The 19,643-nt window shown below is 40.1% G+C and overlaps 2 protein-coding genes across 2 annotated transcripts; both read left to right on the top strand.

Moving 5' to 3' along the window:
* Positions 1-28: 28 nt before the first annotated feature.
* LOC310857123 (cocaine esterase-like) lies at positions 29-6,708 on the top strand (the record flags this gene model as incomplete). The annotated part of the gene is made up of 11 exons (XM_083762736.1): positions 29-107; positions 1,609-1,798; positions 1,924-2,053; positions 2,765-2,898; positions 3,024-3,177; positions 3,828-3,932; positions 4,021-4,122; positions 4,817-4,897; positions 5,569-5,716; positions 6,448-6,584; positions 6,679-6,708. The coding sequence occupies 11 exons, from the start codon at positions 29-31 to the stop codon at positions 6,706-6,708; spliced, it is 1,290 nt and encodes a 429-aa protein (XP_083618862.1).
* A 1,562-nt stretch (positions 6,709-8,270) lies between these two features.
* LOC310857122 (fatty acyl-CoA hydrolase precursor, medium chain-like) lies at positions 8,271-19,350 on the top strand. The gene is made up of 13 exons (XM_083762735.1): positions 8,271-8,356; positions 16,128-16,328; positions 16,402-16,543; positions 16,627-16,760; positions 16,853-17,006; positions 17,138-17,245; positions 17,693-17,791; positions 17,955-18,113; positions 18,266-18,343; positions 18,428-18,560; positions 18,653-18,802; positions 18,914-18,986; positions 19,163-19,350. Exons 1-13 carry the CDS (start codon positions 8,295-8,297, stop codon positions 19,344-19,346), a joined length of 1,677 nt encoding a protein of 558 aa, XP_083618861.1. The 5' UTR covers positions 8,271-8,294; the 3' UTR covers positions 19,347-19,350.
* Positions 19,351-19,643: the final 293 nt, after the last annotated feature.

Here is a 19,643-nt window from a genome sequence, read left to right as displayed (position 1 = left end):
ACAGTTGGCAGCACACACGTGAAGCATGATGTCTCCTGCAAAGGCAGCAGTCCCACTCCTCTTGGCAGTATGCACATGGTTTCTATGTGCCACTGCAGACCTGGATGGTAAGTAGACAATATTTCATATCTTTTTCTGTGATTTTCTTTGTGACTGGTAATTTGAGCCTTCACATTATTCATCTAAAGTTAACTAACTGTTGCTGCCCAATGCCTATCAAACTAGTTGTGAAAGGTTTTTGGTTTGAGTTCGCTGTGGGCTTGTTCAAGCACATCTGCGACCTTTTACCTCAATAACGTGCTTATCATACATACTGTATGTAAGGCCAGAGGTGAGGTTGTTTGTAGGGTGGCTAATGGCTATCACGCAAAAACTAGTTCCAGCCATGCATTTTTTCGAACCCTTGTATCAATTGTAAAATTATCTCCACAGATACACTGTGGACAGTTAGTGGCATTAACTTGCCCCCTAGTGGCAAAAATAACTTTTTTCTCATAGATATTTCAAAAAGTATTTCTTTAAAGACCTTTTAAGCTTCGTACAAAGCCAACTCGAGTTGTGACAAATCTTTAGTTGTGACTAAATATTTTGGGCCGAACAAATCGCCGAACAAAAACGCTTTTTTGTTGTTGTTTTTCTTCTTTGTAATTATTTGTTTGGTCCAAAATATTGTGTTTGTCTTCATGATTTGTCACAACTCGAGTTGGCTTTGTATGACGCTTAAAAGGTCTTTAAATAAATACTTTTTGAAATGTCTATGGGAAAAATGCATTGGGAATGATTTCCTGGGCCTGGCGTCGTCATGAAAGGGGGCGGGACTGCAACGCTCTATAGCGACGGTAAACATTAGCTTAGCAGGCAGGCTCAACTCAAATTAGCGGCCTACACGACTAACCAATATTTCCAAAGAACAATTAACAACAGTGCACTGCTATTGTTTTAAAAGTGGTTGTATAAAGTGGTTGTTGACAATTGACAGCGATGTGCAGAAAATACTCCCCCATGTGTCTTCATTTCGCGTACAACTCAACAAATCCAATTATCCAATGAAAATAATGATTTTATAGTACTGATACCCCTGTCAGCGAGGGAGACTGGGGGCTATGGATAGACCCATGAAACTCAATAGCCTCCGCACATGGTCTGCCTGCTAGAGGACAAACTGATATGTCTTACTTTTATCACACTTTGTCATATTATTTTTAGCCAGGTATGGTTGGGAGCAATTCTAATGCTGTTATAATTGACCCTGACATCATCAAAATTATTTGGGGTTTTTTGTGTTCAGTTTAATATGCTCTACAATTGTTTCAAATATATACATTCTATACATTGGTAGTTTATTGTGGTCCGGTTTCTATATGAAAGCTACATGTGTTTGCATGTATTAAATTGCCCTCATATGCTATTGCAATCGCTCCTGCACATGCGGGAAAATGTCAATTTTGACTTGGCTCTAATATTGCTCGTAAAAACATGGTGAGACTTTTTGCAAGTACAACACAGATAGGCCTACAAGTTACCTACAGTACGTAAAATTACATCCAAAATAGTCTTGATTAATTCAATCAGAATATAGCCTAAAAATGTCTCAATAATGTGCTATAGCTCCAGTAGTCCACACAAAACTGGGGAGTGTGAAAGGCAAGTATGTGGGTGTAAAAGGGAAAGATACACAAGTCCAGTCCTACCTGGGAGTGCCCTTTGCCAAGCCACCTGTTGGACCTCTGAGACTGACCCCACCCCAGCCTGCACAGAGATGGGATGGTGTGAGGGATGCTACGCAACAACCATTCATGTAAGAGGCAAAACATTACTGTAAAATACCTTTCGACAGCTACATGTATATACAAATAATTCATAAAAATAAGACCTCACACGTAATTTCATGCAACTTAAGATGTAATATACGGTATATTACAGGTGTGTTCAAGATGCCAGCATTTCAACTATGCTATATGCCAATGCATCCATGGAAGTAACATTTCCGGACATATCTGAGGATTGTCTATATCTCAACATTTACACCCCTTCCGAGAATCGTAAACTGCCTGTGAGTATTGAACTCAATACTCACTACTCAGATGAATGAACATTTATTTTTAAGCATTAAAAACCAGCTGAAATAAAAAAGAGTAGCCTATGTGCTTTAATCTATATTCTATATCATTACAAACAAAAACAAAATTATGAATCATTCAGATAACCGAACAGTAACTATACATGAGCACAGTTGATTTGATTTCAACCACATACATGTAGGAGTCCTCTGTTAAACACATTACCACCTGTCTCTAGTTTTAGAACTGTAGGCAAAGAATTCCAAAGGTTTGCCCCCTTTTCTGAGAAGGAAGACTCCTGCAATGCCTGCCCATAGCCCAATGGGATGGGACGATTCAGTCATCGAACAACACACGCCAACACTGTGATTGGCTGAGACGCACTACAGTAGCCACTGTTATACAGTACATATACAATTAATATGTGTGTACGTGCTCGGACACAGCCAGTGACACAGGCAGCCAGGGACACACATATAGCTGTCTATAGGAGTGGTTAAAAATGCTGCAATATGGGCACAAAAAGCCCTTTCAGATTTCGTCTTTTATTTAATTCTTGCAAAACTGTAGTGTTCATATCCTTAGACAGGGAACATCTATATGTGTATCAACAGATGAAATATCACAAGTAATTAAGTATTACATACATACAAAATGTACATTGTACATCATGTCTCATCAATGTTTTTGATTTGGGCATTAAGGTCATGGTGTGGATCCATGGAGGAGGATTCATGATGGGTTCTGCATCAGGATATGATGGATCTGCTCTGGCTGCCTACCAGGATGTGGTTGTTGTTCTGATACAATATCGTGTTGGGATACTGGGATTCCTTAGGTAAGTAAGACTGGGTCCTCCCCTGAACCATGCTGTGTCAAACTGTATGTATTTAAGCAACAGTGCCTTTCTTCCTCTCTCTCTTCTAATCGATTTTTTCTCTGCAAACGTCTATGCTCATAAAGCACAGGAGACAAGCATCTACCAGGAAACTTTGGATTACTGGACCAGGTGGAAGCCCTGCGATGGGTCCAAGAGCACATCCACAACTTTGGAGGAGATCCAGGTTCCGTCACCATATTTGGGGAGTCTGCTGGTGGAGTGAGCGTATCTGTATTAGTAAGAACACATGAACAAATTATATCTATTGATTTATTAACAATATGAATCATCGCTAGTCAATAGGACGTTCTAGGTCTAGGAAATATTTTCCATACTTAGCTATGCATAGCACACACACTTAGAGTATACACACACACACACACACACACACACACACACACACACACACACACACACACACACACATTCCCTCAATATTTCTCTCAGATAACATAACCTTGGTGTTGAATCATGACACCCATCACTGATGCCAAACAAAATTGACCAATATATGATTTTATTTAAGTTTATACCATGTTGGTACTGTATGTACTGACGCTGAAAGACTATAGTAATAATAAGGGTTATAATAAGTTTTTTACTTCATTTCATGTATTGTTATTAGAGCTTTTATCCTTAACTCCCCAAAAAGTGTCCTTCGGGCATGCCCCACCGCCTGCACAGAAGAATAATCAGAAGAATCGTTCACTTTGTGTGATGCAAGCATGACATTCGGCACAAATACTCTCTAAGGGCCACTGTTATGGAAAAAGGCGCTGGCCACTCAAAAATGACAACCATTATCCACCCCACCCCAGCACAATACCGGCCCCATCTTCCTGGCAGTTCGTACCTGTAAGCTCTCTAAAACTCTCTTTTATTGGCAGCTTGTTTCTCCATTGTCTGCTGGCTTGTTTCATGGTGCAATAGCACAGAGTGGCTCTGCAGCAATGGAACTTATCTATTCCTCCGACCCTCTGCCTGTAGCCCAGGTTAGTTCTGCTATTACAAACAGATGAATGTAATGTATGTACAAATGTTTAAATTGTCCATTAAAAATCCCTTTATTGTGCTTGGTAGACTGTAGCAAACTTTTCTGGCTGTGACAGTTCTACCACAGAGAAAATTGCTGAATGTATGATGAAGCTGACCATGGATAACATATTGAATATTCAGAAAGAGGTAACATTTCCTAGATCCTGGGCATAAAAGTAAACAAGTAATGTTAGTCCTTTTCATTAAGTCATACATCATACAATACAATACAAACAAACAATATTATACAATAATACAAACCATACCATTTGTCTGTTACAGAATCCAATGCTACATCCTGCATTGACTGTTGATGGGAAATTCCTGCTCAAGTCTGGAATGGAGGCTATAGAAAATCATGAGATGCACAATGTGCCTCTCATGATTGGGTTCAATAGTGATGAAGCAGGGTGGCTCTTCATGAACGTACGTTTATAGTCTACTATCATATTTGAAATTTGGAAGGACACACACACACACACACGCATGCACACACCACACCACACGCACGCACGCATGCACACACACACACACACACACACACACACTGGCTGAAACAATTTTGATCGTGATTCATTAGAAGGATTCTTCTGGTTTAGGGTTTGTGAAGGAGTCCTGTTTTTGTCGTTCATGTTTCTTCGCTACTACACGTCACTATACACACACATGGTGCTCTTAAGCCGGGGCATGCTCATCTTATCAGTAACTCAGAGTGAGAGCTAGTTTAATACAGGAAATTATAAGTTTGAGGGGTAATTAGCTCATTTATTATCTCCTATATAATATTTATTTTCTCCTGAGATAAAGATGTACAGTATAATTCAGTGTTCTGTCATCACAGTACATGGCTCCTAAAGGTTGGGTGGATGGGATGGACCGGCATGAAGCTCTACCTATTGTGACCGTATTTACATACCCCGATGTAAGTAATAACACCACAGTTCTTGCATCAATGTCTGGTATCGTGCCAACATTTTCTGAAACATAAAACATACCTGCCCTAGATTTGATTTAACAAAAACATGTTTTACCAACAATTTGCTAGAAGACCAGAAATCAGTTCAAACGATTTACAATAACATGAACAGAACAGTAACATTTTAATAATTGTACACAATTTAATCGCTATTCTTGGATTTGTCTCCCTATTACAGCTAGTAGTTGCTTAATAACACATATATCAATGGCAGAATGAAATCTTCATCATACTGTATCTCAGTGTTTTCAATTCACATCTGATAATAGATCACCCTGAGGTTATGTTATGAAAAATATCATCACAGCTGAGCTGTGCTGTTATTTGCCTTAACCCATTTTGGGCATGAACCCCTTTTGGTGTTTTAAACATTATGTTATAATTTAGCGATTGAAAAATAGCAGATCTACATAACTTGTAGGTCTGCTATTTTGAAAAATCGTGGGAAAGCCTAGGGACTAGGGAAAGCCAGATGGCTTTTGGTACAAATGATTTGCTGAAATGCTTGTGTGGCACTATACGGTGGGTTAGCACCGTAGTGCAGGAGCCTGAAGGTTCACCAAACCAGCTACGGTATGAAGCTAAAGGCCTTACTGAATGCTCTGTCTATGATCTAGCCTGAAGACCAATGGATAACAGAGCTGTTGGCGGATGAATACATGGGAACGTCAGGGGATCGGACAAAAGTCAGGGATGGGTCAACTGGGGTGACTGGAGATGTGATCTTTGCCATTCCTGCCATAAAGGTTGCAAACTTCCACAGAGGTAACTGTTTTTCAACATAATTGATTTTGCACCAAAATCCTGTTTTAATGACATTGAGGACTTAACAAACATGAGTCTGTTTTATGATTTTTTGTATTTATTTTGGACGTGATTCCCAAATATAGACTGTGACATCACAGACTTCAATCTCAGTTCTTCCTGAGTTAACATTACTCCAATAGACCCCCAGGTGTTGTTATAATATTCAAATGTCGTCCCTGTGTATTTTGGGTTTCTCCCTGAAAGCTGAAAGCCTTTGAGTCAAAAGACCCAATCGAAATACACCACTTTAGTGACTTCATGATAACCCTAACACCTCCCCTAATCCCTCCTCCATTATCATACAACAGCTGTGGGCGAGGCTTAAATTCAGGTGGGTGGTGCTACAAAGCAGGTATGTAACTGGTGGCTAGCTGTGGTCACATAAAAACTGCATTTTACCATGTTCTGTACACTTTTGGGGGAGACAAATAGTATAAGCATAGTAGGCCTACCTGATGATCATGTTTTAGTGGGGGGGAAATCATGGCACTCCATCTTAATGTACCACACGTTATAAAGCAGTCCATTTACTACTTTATCCTGTATGCTAATGTTTGGCTGTTAATCAAACTCATTGACTGTCTGTCTCCCCACCTGCATGACTTGAATATTCTAACTTGTTGCCTGGGAAAACACCAGAAGAGAAAGAGCAGGTATAAATGAAGGACTTTCTTTAATCCTCCAAACAGATGCAGGAGTTCCAGTTTACTTCTATGAGTTAGAGGAGACACCCAGCATGCTCAAGAAGAAGAGGCCCAGCTTTGTTGGCTCTGATCATGGGGATGATATAATTTTTGTTTTTGGAACGTGTTTCACAAAAGATCAAGTCATGTTAACAGGTAAAACAAGCAGTGTTTTGTAGTTCATCATTGGTCATTGTGGTTTTTGAACACTATTTCCATCATCTTTTTCTCTTCCAGAGTCATGTACAGAGGAAGACGAACAATTAAGCAGAATTATGATGAAATATTGGAGCAACTTTGCTCGTACAAGGTATGTCTACTCTTCAATGTGTAGAAGTTTTGTTTGTTCTATTCTGTGGCCTTCATAATCATAACTCTTTACTCACCTTGGGGAGACTAATTTGGGGAGAAAAAGGGGGTAAAAAACTATTGGCTACTAAATAAAAAAAAGGAAAGAAAAGAAAGAAAATGACTGATGTGTGTGTGTGTGTGTGTGTGTGTGTGTATATATATAATATATATATATATATATACACACAAAAAAAAGAGAAAAACCTTCCAAGGAAGGGACTGCACACTCCAGGGAACAGAGACGGACAACTTACTGCATCAAACTTATTTATTAGCACGACGCGTTTCGCCGTGAGCTTCGTCCGGTGCTATAAGTAAGTTGTCCGTCTCTGTTCCCTGGAGTGTGCAGTTCCTTCCTTGGAAGGTTTTTGTCTTTTTTGATGTCTATGCCTGCTAACTAGACTTGCACCTCCTACGGGTATTTTTGGATGTGCAGGAGTCCCTTTTTTGTCTCATATATATATATATATATATATATATATTATATATATATATATATATTTTTTTTACACAAACCTTCAAAGGACAAGCATAATATTCTCGTCATCATACAATATCTATGATCTTGGAAACAACACTCAAGTCCTCAGTTTATTTGGTTACCTCATATAGAAGGGAAGCACACAACCTTCGTATGTGAGCCAAACTATTTTAGTGCTTTCAAAGTCTCAACTGTGTTCTTAATCTTAACAACGTTTTTTTTGTCTCTCTTAAATTATTTCTTTTGGTTTTTCTTTCATGCTGCTCTTATGGGCTGCCATGAAATACCAATTCATTCTAAAATGTAAAATTTAATTATATTAATACAGCCAATGAATGAAAGGGAAACAAAGTCCATCTATTAACAGATTCTGTTCAATGGAACTAAATCTAAATATCTATATTAAATATTCTGCGCTCTGTTCCCATTGAAGTATTGGCAGAATCCACCCTATCATAGGTAGAATTCAAATTAAAAAAAAAATAGCAGACCTACAAGCTCATAGCGCGCCACTAAATAGCTAAATTACAACATAATGTTTAAAACACCAAAAGGGGTTCCCGCCCAGAATGGGTTAACAGGGAGAGGGAGTCTTGCCACAAATTAATCTAGTCTGATAAGTTCTAGGAGGGATGAAAGTGATTGAGCCAGAGTCTTCACAAGTGTAAACTACTATATATTCTGAGTATAGTCCGGTGATTAAATGCCACAGTAATGACAGGTGCTTTGATGGCGAATGTGAATGTGAATTTGATGTGAATAACAGTGGAGAAAGAGGAAACCTTGGTGTGTAGGATGATGAAGAATGATCTATATTAAAAATATATAATATAATTTTAACAAGCTTCCCAATGCAATGGCTTATAATTATGTTAAACTGTTTGCTTGTTTGTTTGTTTGTAGATCACCTAATGGAGCTGGCCTGGTACACTGGCCACAGTATGGAGCAGAGAGAGACTACCTCTCAATTGGGATGGAGCAGGAACCTGGTCAGCACCCAAGGAAGGACAGTTACACTTTCATGACTGAAACCCTTCCTGAGAAGATCAGACAACATAGAGAGAAGATGGAGAACAGTGAACTGTATGATTCTGTACTTACAGTATACAATTTACTCTTAATCCAGAGCGATTTATAAATATACCTAACCCTACTAACCCATAAAAAGTAGGTTTTGTCCGGAACAAAACTCACTATAGAATTAATATATGATACTGTACTTGTCTCACAGACCAAAGACAGGGCCTGTAGTCCACACAAAACTGGGGAGCGTGAAAGGCAAGTATGTGAGCGTAAAGGGGAAAGATACAGCAGTCCAGTCCTACCTGGGAGTGCCCTTTGCCAAGCCACCTGTTGGACCTCTGAGACTGACCCCACCACAGCCTGCAGAAAGATGGGAAGGTGTGAGGGATGCTACGCAACAACCATTCATGTAAGAGGCAAAACATTTGTGTAAAATTACATTTTGAAAGTTTATAAATAAGCTGCATGTATTGAAAAAGATACTCCATGTGGCATAACACCTCACACTTAATTTCATGCAACTTAAATGCATATTTTACAGGTGTGTTCAAGATACCAGCTATATGCCAATCTATGCCAATCTATCCATGGAAATAACATTTCCGGATATATCTGAGGATTGCCTTTATCTTAACATTTACACCCCTTCCGAGAGTCGTAAACTGCCTGTGAGTACTCAGAATGCACATTTATTTTAAGCATTAGTCAGGGACAGGGTACATCTAATTAACATAGATTTATGTATTTACATCATGTTTTTGATTCTGTCATTAAGGTCATGGTGTGGATCCATGGAGGAGGATTCATGATGGGTTCTGCATCAGGATATGATGGATCTGCTCTGGCTGCCTACCAGGATGTGGTTGTTGTTCTGATACAATATCGAGTTGGAATACTGGGACTTCTTAGGTAAGACTAAGTCCTCCCCAGAACCGTGTGTGTGTGTGTGTGTGTGTGTGTGTGTGTGTGTGTGTGTGCGGTACTGTAGGTACGCTTCAAGGTAGGTATAAGGTAAAATATAAGTGGTATGTCTATGTATGGTACGCATGTCCCTAATTGGCTATTGATGGTGATGTACTGATGATGGTGGCCTACTTGTGTGCAACACGCAAGTTGGCACCTCGACAGAGTGCATTTCTATAGTTAAACTCTGCAAACGTCTGTGTCTGTGTTCATAAAGCACAGGAGACAAGCATCTACCAGGAAACTTTGGATTACTGGACCAGGTGGAAGCCCTGCGATGGGTCCAAGAGCACATCCACAACTTTGGAGGAGATCCAGGTTCCGTCACCATATTTGGGGAGTCTGCTGGTGGAATGAGCGTATCTGTATTAGTAAGAAGTCTAAGAACACACATACAGAACATGAACTAATTATATCTAATGATTTGTTAACAATATAAATCTCAGTAGAATGGTCAAGGAAATATTTTCTACTTACGTAGTTAATGGAAACATATGCACAAATGTATATATGATTGCATTCGCACATGTGTGTGTGTGCACACACGCACGGCACGCACTCGCACACACACGCACACACAGTTCCTTATTGATAGCTGCCCAACCCTCTCACCCCGCCCCACCCCACCCACAACCCCCATCTTCCTTGCAGTTCCTATAACCTCCCCATAACACCATACTCTCGCAATGACCCACCCCACCAGGCCCACCCCCCATAACCACCCCTGCGCCCCATCTTCCAAGCAGTTCATACCTGTAAGCTCACTAAAACTCTCTCTTTAATTGGCAGCTTCTTTCTCCATTGTCTGCTGGCTTGTTTCATGGTGCGATAGCACAGAGTGGCTCTGCAGCAATAGAACTTATCTATTCCTCCAACCCTCTGCCTGTTGCCCAGGTTAGTTATGCTATTACAAATAGATTAATCAATACAAGATATAATAAAGGTTTTATAATACAATTTTAATTTAAACAAAATCCCTTTGTTGTGCTTTGAAGACTGTAGCAAACATGTCTGGCTGTGACAGTTCTACCACAGAGAAGGTTGCTGAATGTGTGATGAAGCTGACCATAGATGACATAGTGAAGATTCAGAAAGAGGTGAGATTTCCTGGATCCTAGCTGGGCCTTAAAGTAAACGGGTACTGTGAATCCTTTTCATTAAGTCATACAATACAAACAAACAAACAATATTGAGCAATAATACAAACAATACATTTGTCTGTTACAGAATCAAATGCTACAATTTGTATTGACTGTTGATGGGAAATTCCTGCTCAAGTCCGGAATGGAAGTTTTGGAAAATCATGAGATGCACAATGTGCCTCTCATGATTGGGTACAATAGTGATGAAGCAGGGTGGTTGCTCATGGAGGTAAGTTCAGTTGATATAGGCGAGGGGCATTTTCAATGATCATTATTGATTAGCCCATTTATTATGTCCTATTGTATTTATTTTCCCCAGAGATAAAGCCATGTTCTACATCTATACAAGTAAGACGCGCAAACGCGGGAAGCGAACGCAGCTGTGTGTGTGTGTGTGTGTGTGTGTGCTACTGCTACGCCCTCTGGTGGCGGGCGGGTGGTGTCACAGCGGGACAGACAGACAGACAGACAGACAGACAGACACACAGACACACAGACAGACACGATCTGCAGGGTCTCATAGTTAGTGCTCATTGCGTTCGCAATCACTGCGTTCGCAATAATTCAATGTTCTGTCATCACAGATGTCTGCTCCTAAAGGTTGGGTGGATGGGATGGACCAGCATGAAGCTCTAGCTATTATGACCATGTTTACAGACTTTACATACCCCAATGTAAGTAATAACACCACAGTTCTTGTCTGGTATTGTGCCGAAATGTTCAGCAACGAAAACATACTTGCCCTGATTTAACAACCAGTATGGTTACTCTTACTGAAATTTAGAAACAACCAGAAATGTTACTGTGTCTGCAGTCTGTATCATGTGAAAAGAGCCACACCATCCTCTTAATTGACTGAGAGTAGTGAAAGCATGTTGGTACAAATGAGCTTGAAATGCTTGTGTGGCACTACAGTGGATTAGCAGGAGCCTGAATCCATGTTCACCAAACCAGCCATGTAGCTACTGTACCTGAAAGTGAGCAGCATTGCACAGGATTGAGCATCAATTTGGATCACATCCTCCCTGCATTCACCACTTCCAATGTCCTGAATATACTGAATGTTGTGTCTATGATCTAGCCTGAAGACCAGTGGATAACAGAGCTGTTGGCTGATGAATACATGGGAACGTCAGGGGATCGTGTCAAAGTTAGAGATGGGCTTACTGAGGTGGTTGGAGATGTGATGTTTACCATTCCTGCAATTAAGGTTGCAAACTTCCACAGAGGTAAGAGACCAAAGGTGATAATGTTTAGCAACACAATTGAAATTGACATAACAAACATGATTTTAGGGTGTTTTATGATTAAAAATATAATTACATGATTTCCTTAACTACACTGGACAAGTCTGTGTTTCAAGTAGTTCCAGTCAGACTCTAATAATAATAATAATAACTAGAACTGCACTCTGTCGAGTGCATACTTGCTTGTTGCGCACTAGTAGGCCATAAATGGCCTACTAGTGCACAAGCAGAGTGCGCAAGTACTTTCGACCGCTACAAACTGTCAAATCTCAGTTTCTCTGTGAAGGAAAGTTTGAAATGTTGAATTGGTACAAGTTTCTATCTATAAATGAAATACAGTTTTATCGATTTAGAACTATTCTGGATCCCTTTTTAGTTTCTCAAAGAAAAATAAATCATCGATATCCGATGAAAAAAGAAAGGTATATAAACTGAAATAAAATGTTATCACGTATACAGTATAATTATTTAATTATTTATTGTAAATTGTCTCTCATACTCATGCGTAATACGTGACGGCTTTCGATGGTGATGTACAGTATATGTCGTCAGTGCTGGGTGGATTAAAGGAAATGCCTCTATGTATATTGTATATGTAATTTGTAAGTTGATTAGCGGTATACTGTGGTTACTTTGCGCCACTTTTGATGCGTATGCACCGTCCCAGCATATTCGATGTGTATGCACCGTCCCAGCAAATGACGTAATGACTACTTGTGCCTGTTATGGCAGTGGTGCCAGATTACATACATGTATACATAGGAGCATTACCTTTAATCCTCCCAACACTAAAACATAATTTATCGTCATTACATCACCATTGAAAACCAATTACACTCTGGCATTGGGTCCTTTAATCCACATCTGTATTACGTCATCATTGAGAGCTAGTTATACCAGTTAGTTATACCAGTGCCGGGTGGATTAAAGGAACTGCCTCTATGTATATGTATGTAATTTGTAAGTTGATTAGCGGTATACTGTGGTTACTTTGCGCCGTATGCATCGTCCCAGCATTTTCCATGCGTATGCACCGTCCCGGCTTTTTCGATGCGTATGCACCGTCCTAGCTTTTTCGACACGTATGCACCGTCCCAGCAAATGACGTAATGACTAGTTGTGCCTGATAAAACCAATGGTTTTCGATGGTGGTGACGTAATGACGATATGTTTTAGTGTCGGGAGGATTAAAGGTAATGCTCCTATGTATACATGTATGTAATCTGGCACCACTGCCGTATCAGGCACAAGTCATTAAGCCATTTGCTGGGACGGTGCATACGCATCGAAAATGCTGGGACGGTGCATACGGGCCCGGGCGAAACTAGTACTTGCGCGCTCTGCTTGCGCAAGTAATAATAATAATAATCCTACTATAAATGTGCCACATCTCTTTCTGCGTGCGCGCGTGTGTGTGTGTGTGTACGGTTGTAATGCACGTAACTTTGCCCCACCGACACACGTTCCACACACCCCCAGGGTGTTCTCAAGTAGGCAGATGGCCGACGGGCACGTACACGTCTAGTAATAATAATGTGTGTTAACGGAAGACACATTATGAATACTAAATGTAGACCTTTTACTACTTTATCCTACTGTATATGCTGATTGTTTTTTCAAACTCGTCCCTGGGAAAACACTATAGAAGAGACCAAAGACCAGATAAATGAATTACTTTCTTTAATCCTCCAAACAGATGCAGGAGTTCCAGTGTACTTCTATGAGTTAGAGGAGACACCCAGCATGCTCAAGAAGAAGAGGCCCAGCTTTGTTGGCTCTGATCATGGGGATGATCTTTATTTTGTTTTTGGAATGTGTTTCACAGAAGATCAAGTCATGTTAACAGGTAAATCAACCAGTTTAATAGTTCATCATATTGTACCCATGTCTATATTAGTCGTATTAGTTGTGTTTTTTTAACACTATTTCTATAATACATTTTCTTCCAGAGTCATGTACAGAGGAAGACGAACAGTTAAGCAGAATTATGATGAAATACTGGAGCAACTTTGCTCGTACAAGGTAAATGTCTAGTTCTACTTTTCAATGTGCAGAATTCTTTGGGGGTTCATACGTTTGTTTTGTAGACATACCACCAGTCCTACAGTCATTAGTCAGACACACCTGTGCTGCAGGTTAAAAGGTTAAAAATCACCCGTGGCTTCCTGTGAGGTTAGGTTTCTGGTTTAAGGACTTATTTATCTATGTTGGTTTAGTCTATCTTCTATTGTGTTTCTAGTTTCACCAACATATTGTAGGTCGCACTTGTTACATGTAATTAGATAAACACAGTTACTAGTACCAGTAAGACGCCTGAGGGCGAGAAGCACCTCCAGCTCCATATAATATATGGAGCACAACTATAGCTGGCCACTGGATGGCAGTGTTTGGGGGGGGGAGCAAGACTCTGAACCCCTAATTTCTCCCTAGAATAATAATAATAATAATAATAATGAATTGCATTTTTATGGCGCTTTTCTATGCACTACGTGCCTACTCAAAGAGCTTACAATGGTTAATTCATTCATACATTGGGAGGTGAAGCGGCGAACAGTCGACGCCAGCGTCCTCACTTCCCACCCCCAATCCAACCCTTGATGCTGAGTGTCAAGCAGGGAGGCACTGGGTCCCATTTTTAGAGTCACTAAAGGCCACTGAGCTGCCCTATGTGCAGGTTGGTGCCTTGCATGGCTTCCTCCGCCATCAGTGTATGAATGTGTGTGTAATGCACAATCTGTGTAAAGCACCTTGGATAAAGGCGCTATTTAAATGCTACATTTACCATTTAGATCTGTATAGTAGTTGAGAGAGTACTGCCGTAGCAGACAACCCGCAGCACTCCAGGTTCAAACAAAATCCTTAAAGGTGCAAGGCTCGAAAATATATGAGCCAGCACTCAATTATATGTCCTTTTACATGACTAAATTTACCTCTGAGACTGAAAAAGTACGCGTTTCGGCCTGTCTGGTCTTCCTCAGCGTTTGTGAGTGCTGGAATTTTCTTCATCTCAATCTGTATGGTAGTTAAAAAGAAAATTATTTGATGGATTTTTTTTTTTACACAAACAAAGGACAGAAGCCTATAATTCTCATCATACATATCATTCAATGATCATGAAAACAACCGTGTATGGCCATGATTTGAACCCCAGTTACCTCATATGGGGGGGAAGTTGGGGTACACATTAATTTCGTATGCTTGCCAAAGTATTTCAGTGCTTTTAAACTATAAACTGTGTTCTGTTTTCTTTTAACTTCTTCTGGTTTTCTTTCATTTGGAAACCAGAACATTTCTGCTCTTATGGCCTGCCATGAAATACCAATCCTTTATTTTTTTGTTTTTCTTCTCTTTTTTGGGGCAAAATGAGGAGGGATTTCAAGGGCAAAAATTTAAAATAAATAATGTTAATTTTAATTATATTAATAGAGCCAATGAATGATAAGGGAAACAACGTGCATCTATTAATATTCTGTAAATTATAACTCAGGTGACGAGAGGTGTTAACTGGGAGTGTGAGTCTCGCTCGATTTTTTGCACTATTCCGCTATAAAAGGCAGATTTGAAAAATGCAGTCCAGATGTTTTTCCTTGGCCTCTAGCTGGGAGTGTGCATACTACCTTTTTCGCAGATCGGTGCAGTTATAGGTAAAGACGTGACTGGGCCTCTATTGTTCTCTCTGTACATACTGCAGCTGGGAGAACTTATTATCACCTTTGGGGTGAATTTTTACTTCTATGCAGACGATACCAAGCTATATCTCTCTGTAGCTCCTGACGACCATTGATGACTGATGACCCACTGTTGTCCTGTCTGTCCAGCATTAAATACTGGATGAGTGAGAACTTTCTCAAACTATGGGATAAGACAGAAGTTCTCATAATTGGTTCTAGTGAGCAAAAATAATCGATAAGAGACAGAATCAGTAACCTGACTGTAGGAAGTAACTCTACAGTAAAGAACCTGGGGGTTATTATTGATTCAGAAATGAAATTCAATGCGCACATTATCCTACAAGCTCGTAGTGTGCCAGCTATTTTTGAAAAATCGACCGACTGACATAGAAACATAGCTTTTTCAGAAAACTATCAGGATGTAGAAGACATTTTTAGAATCTGATCTCAGGTCGAAATGGGTTAATGTTCTTTGCACTGTTCAAATTGTATGACCACCCTTCCCTTCTGTACTGTGTGTTTGTGTGTTTGAAGATCACCTAATGGAGCCGGCCTGGTACACTGGCCACAGTATGGAGCAGAGGGAGACTACCTCTCAATTGGGATGGAGCAGGAACCTGGTCAGCACCCAAGGAAGGACCGTTACACTTTCATGACTGAAACCCTTCCTGAGAAGATCAGACAACATAGAGAAAAGATGAAGAACAGTGAACTGTATGATTCTGTATAGAAATATTCCTATAAAAAGCAGGTTTTGTTCATGTTGAAACTCCATAGAGCATCACTATATATTATACTTGTCTCACAGACCAAAGACGGGGCCTGTAGTCCACACAAAACTGGGAAGTCTGAGAGGAGAGCATTTGAGTGTAAAGGGGAAGGATACGGGGGTCCATGTCTACCTGGGAGTTCCGTTTGCAAAGCCTCCTGTAGGACCTCTTAGACTGGCCCCACCCCAGCCTGCAGAGGGATGGGAAGGAGTGAGAGATGCCACCCAACAACCATTCATGTAAGTCGTTAATGCAGTCCAACTACTGTAGGTGTTTATTAGATTCCATATATTAACTTGATTGTTTTCACAGCTGTGTCCAAAATAGACAGTTTCTTCTGGATATGATATATATGTTATACACGGAGACAGCAGATATTCCTGACATCTCAGAAGACTGTCTTTACCTCAACATTTTCACTCCTGCAACTGCTGCTCAAGATGTCAAACTCCCAGTAAGATTCCTGTTTTACCTCATAGAATTGGTGAGTGCAATTAGTCAAATTAAAAAATAAAAATAAAATCAACCACTTCCTAGGTAATGGTCTGGATCCATGGCGGAGGGCTAATAGGTGGCTCAGCCTCATTGTACGATGGTTCTGCCCTGGCTGCTTACCAGGATGTAGTTGTGGTTCTGGTCCAATATCGCTTAGGAGCACTGGGTTTTCTCAGGTGAGGACGGTGTGCATATGATGAGATCCTGTGGAAAGTTATGCCTCGGTTTGATTTGTTTTAGCGATTCCTCATTGTTGGCCTTTTTCCAGTACCGGAGATGAACAGATGTCAGGAAACTTTGGTTTACTGGACCAGGTGGCAGCTCTGCGATGGGTCCAGGAGCACATCCACAACTTTGGAGGAGATCCAGGTTCCGTCACCATATTTGGGGAGTCTGCTGGTGGAGTGAGCGTGTCCCTCCTGGTACGATACAGTCCGCACAAAAATGTTCTCTGAAAGTCAATGACTGAAGAAAGATGTCTAAGAATGAATACAGGAATACTTTTGAATTAGTTTAGCATTTATTCCATGTTTTGTGTTGCTTGAATTATCAGGCTCTGTCTCCATTGTCTGATGGCCTGTTTCACAGAGGAATCGCGGAGAGTGGCACTGCTGCATTGGACTTCATATTCTTTCCACAAGATCCTTTGCCCACCGCCCAGGTAATTTAGCAGCTTATTTAATTTTCACAGCATGGCTCTGCAGAAGTCTAGCCGTCTATAACTCTTTAACTATAACTCTGTCTGTCCATAGCTATAATCTTGTAAACTGCTGGAGCCATCAGCTACAGATTTCTTGTGCACACTGTCAGTAGGCCATAGAAGTACCTCCACTCATTGTTCTGTATTTGAAATATTACCCTGATCGGGCAATAACCTTACCCAAATGTGTTGTCATATGTCATAGATAATGTAATAATACCCTGTAGATGACTGATGACACAGGCTGGCCAAGTCCGAGATCCCCAGACACGTCAATCCCATATCGATCCTGAGTTTACATTTTAGTGTATAAAATAAGTAAATACATAATATGTAGAAAATTATACAAACAAGATTTATATATTTTCTTCTTCTACAATTATATATTTCTATGATCTTTATTGCCAGCTATTAGCCAATGTATCAGGCTGTGACATCACAAGCACAACAATGATTGCTGACTGCCTGAGATCCATGGACATTGATGCAATGCTGACTATTGAAAAGGTTAGACACATGTCACATGTGATGTATTATATATCACATCTGCTGACATAACAAATTGATCAAATAGTTTATAATTTCTCATTTCTAATCTCCAATGTTTGACAATGATTCTCATATCAATAACTCTTAAATCTCTTACACATTGGTATGCTTTTCCCTCAAGGACTTTTCCCTCAAGGACAACATGTTAAAATACCCTGTTAATGTTGATGGACACTTCCTGACCAAACCTGTGAATGAACTGTACCAAAACCACGAACTTCTTAAAATACCATTTATAACAGGCGTTAATAATCATGAAGGGGGCTGGCTACTGCCTATGGTAAGTATACATGTGACATTATCTTTGATACTGTTGCATTTTATTTTGGGTTTAATTACTTTACTAATATGTCTTTATAAAACATTGTATTGCTCATGTTTGTTTGTTATTCTACGAAACAAACAAAAATAAAAACATGCTTGCTCTCGTAGATCTTTGCTCCTCCAAACTGGACAGAGGGAATGGACCGGGAACATGTCATGGATGTTCTAGCCATGTTCTATCCCCATGTAAGAGAAACACTGCCTCGCATACATTTCTGGCCTGATTCTGTTTTCTATCTAACCTTAAATGTTTTTTCGGTCTTCCTCAAGCTGCCAGAGCTTGTGGCAAATGAATATCTTGGAAGCTCTGGAGATCGACTGAAAATTAGAGATGGATTTACAGAGATGCTTGGGGACATTCTTTTTACCATTCCAGCCATTAAGACTTCAAATTTCCACAGAGGTAACTGTGAAATAAAATATTTTAATCTTGAGAATGGTTCTTCTTAGCCCGGTTTGCCTCAAACAAACACACCTCATTTTGTCTACAACCAGATGCAGGTGCTCCTGTATATCTGTATGAGTACCAGCATCCACCCAAATTCCTGCAGGAGAGAAGGCCAAGCTTTGTTGGATCAGACCATGGTGATGAAATCATCACTGTATTGGGATACTGCTTTATAACTTCCTTTGCCGAATTTGGGAGTAAGTGCAATATTGTAGGCATTAATTTGTCTCTGACTTTCCAAGAATGAATACTTTTTGAAAGTGTACGTCAGAAGCCTCACTAAACCATTTTTCTTAATCACTCTACAGTATCATGTACAGAAGAAGAGGAACAGCTCAGCAAAACTATGATGAGCTACTGGGGCAACTTTGCTCGGACAGGGTAGGATTACACTCATATACACAGTGGCCGTCATTTATGTGTACAACCCAGTTAACATTTTAGACCAGGAATGAGTTTAAGCCAAAGTCCAGTATCTTATAATTAGATGAGTGCAAGTCTATCAACATACTCTCATTACTATTTGTACTTAAAAACAAACTTTGTATGTATACTAGGTCGCCTAATGGAGCCGGCCTGGTACATTGGCACCAGTATGGTGCTGATGAACACTACCTGTCCATTGGGTTGAAACAGATGTCTGCTCAGTACCTGAAGAAGGACCGCTACACCTTGCTGACTCAAACTGTTCCTGAGAACATTCACCAGAGTCAAGAGAATGTAGCTCACAGTGAACTGTAGTATCAACAGCATTGTGTTCACCTGTAGCACACAGCTTTATAAAGAAAACGCAATGCAATATATATTTCCCCTCATTAGTTTTACACCAACATACCATTCATGTGAAATAGCCATTGAAATTATGAGCGCCTGGATGTCCGGCCGGGGGATAAGGCATGTCAAGCCAGGGAGATCAAACATGAGGTGGATGCTGGCAAATACTGCGGCATGGTCATGCTGGACCTCCAAAAGGCTCTTTTTTTAACACTTTATTTTTATTTTTATTGATGAATAAATGAAAAAACATATGTGTACATT

Source organism: Protomyctophum parallelum (genome assembly GCF_964188405.1).
Source record: "Protomyctophum parallelum genome assembly, chromosome: 4".
In the NCBI taxonomy this organism is placed as follows: Eukaryota; Metazoa; Chordata; class Actinopteri; order Myctophiformes; family Myctophidae; genus Protomyctophum; species Protomyctophum parallelum.
Note: the sequence above shows the minus strand (reverse complement) of the source record. Positions and strands in the feature narration are given on the sequence as shown.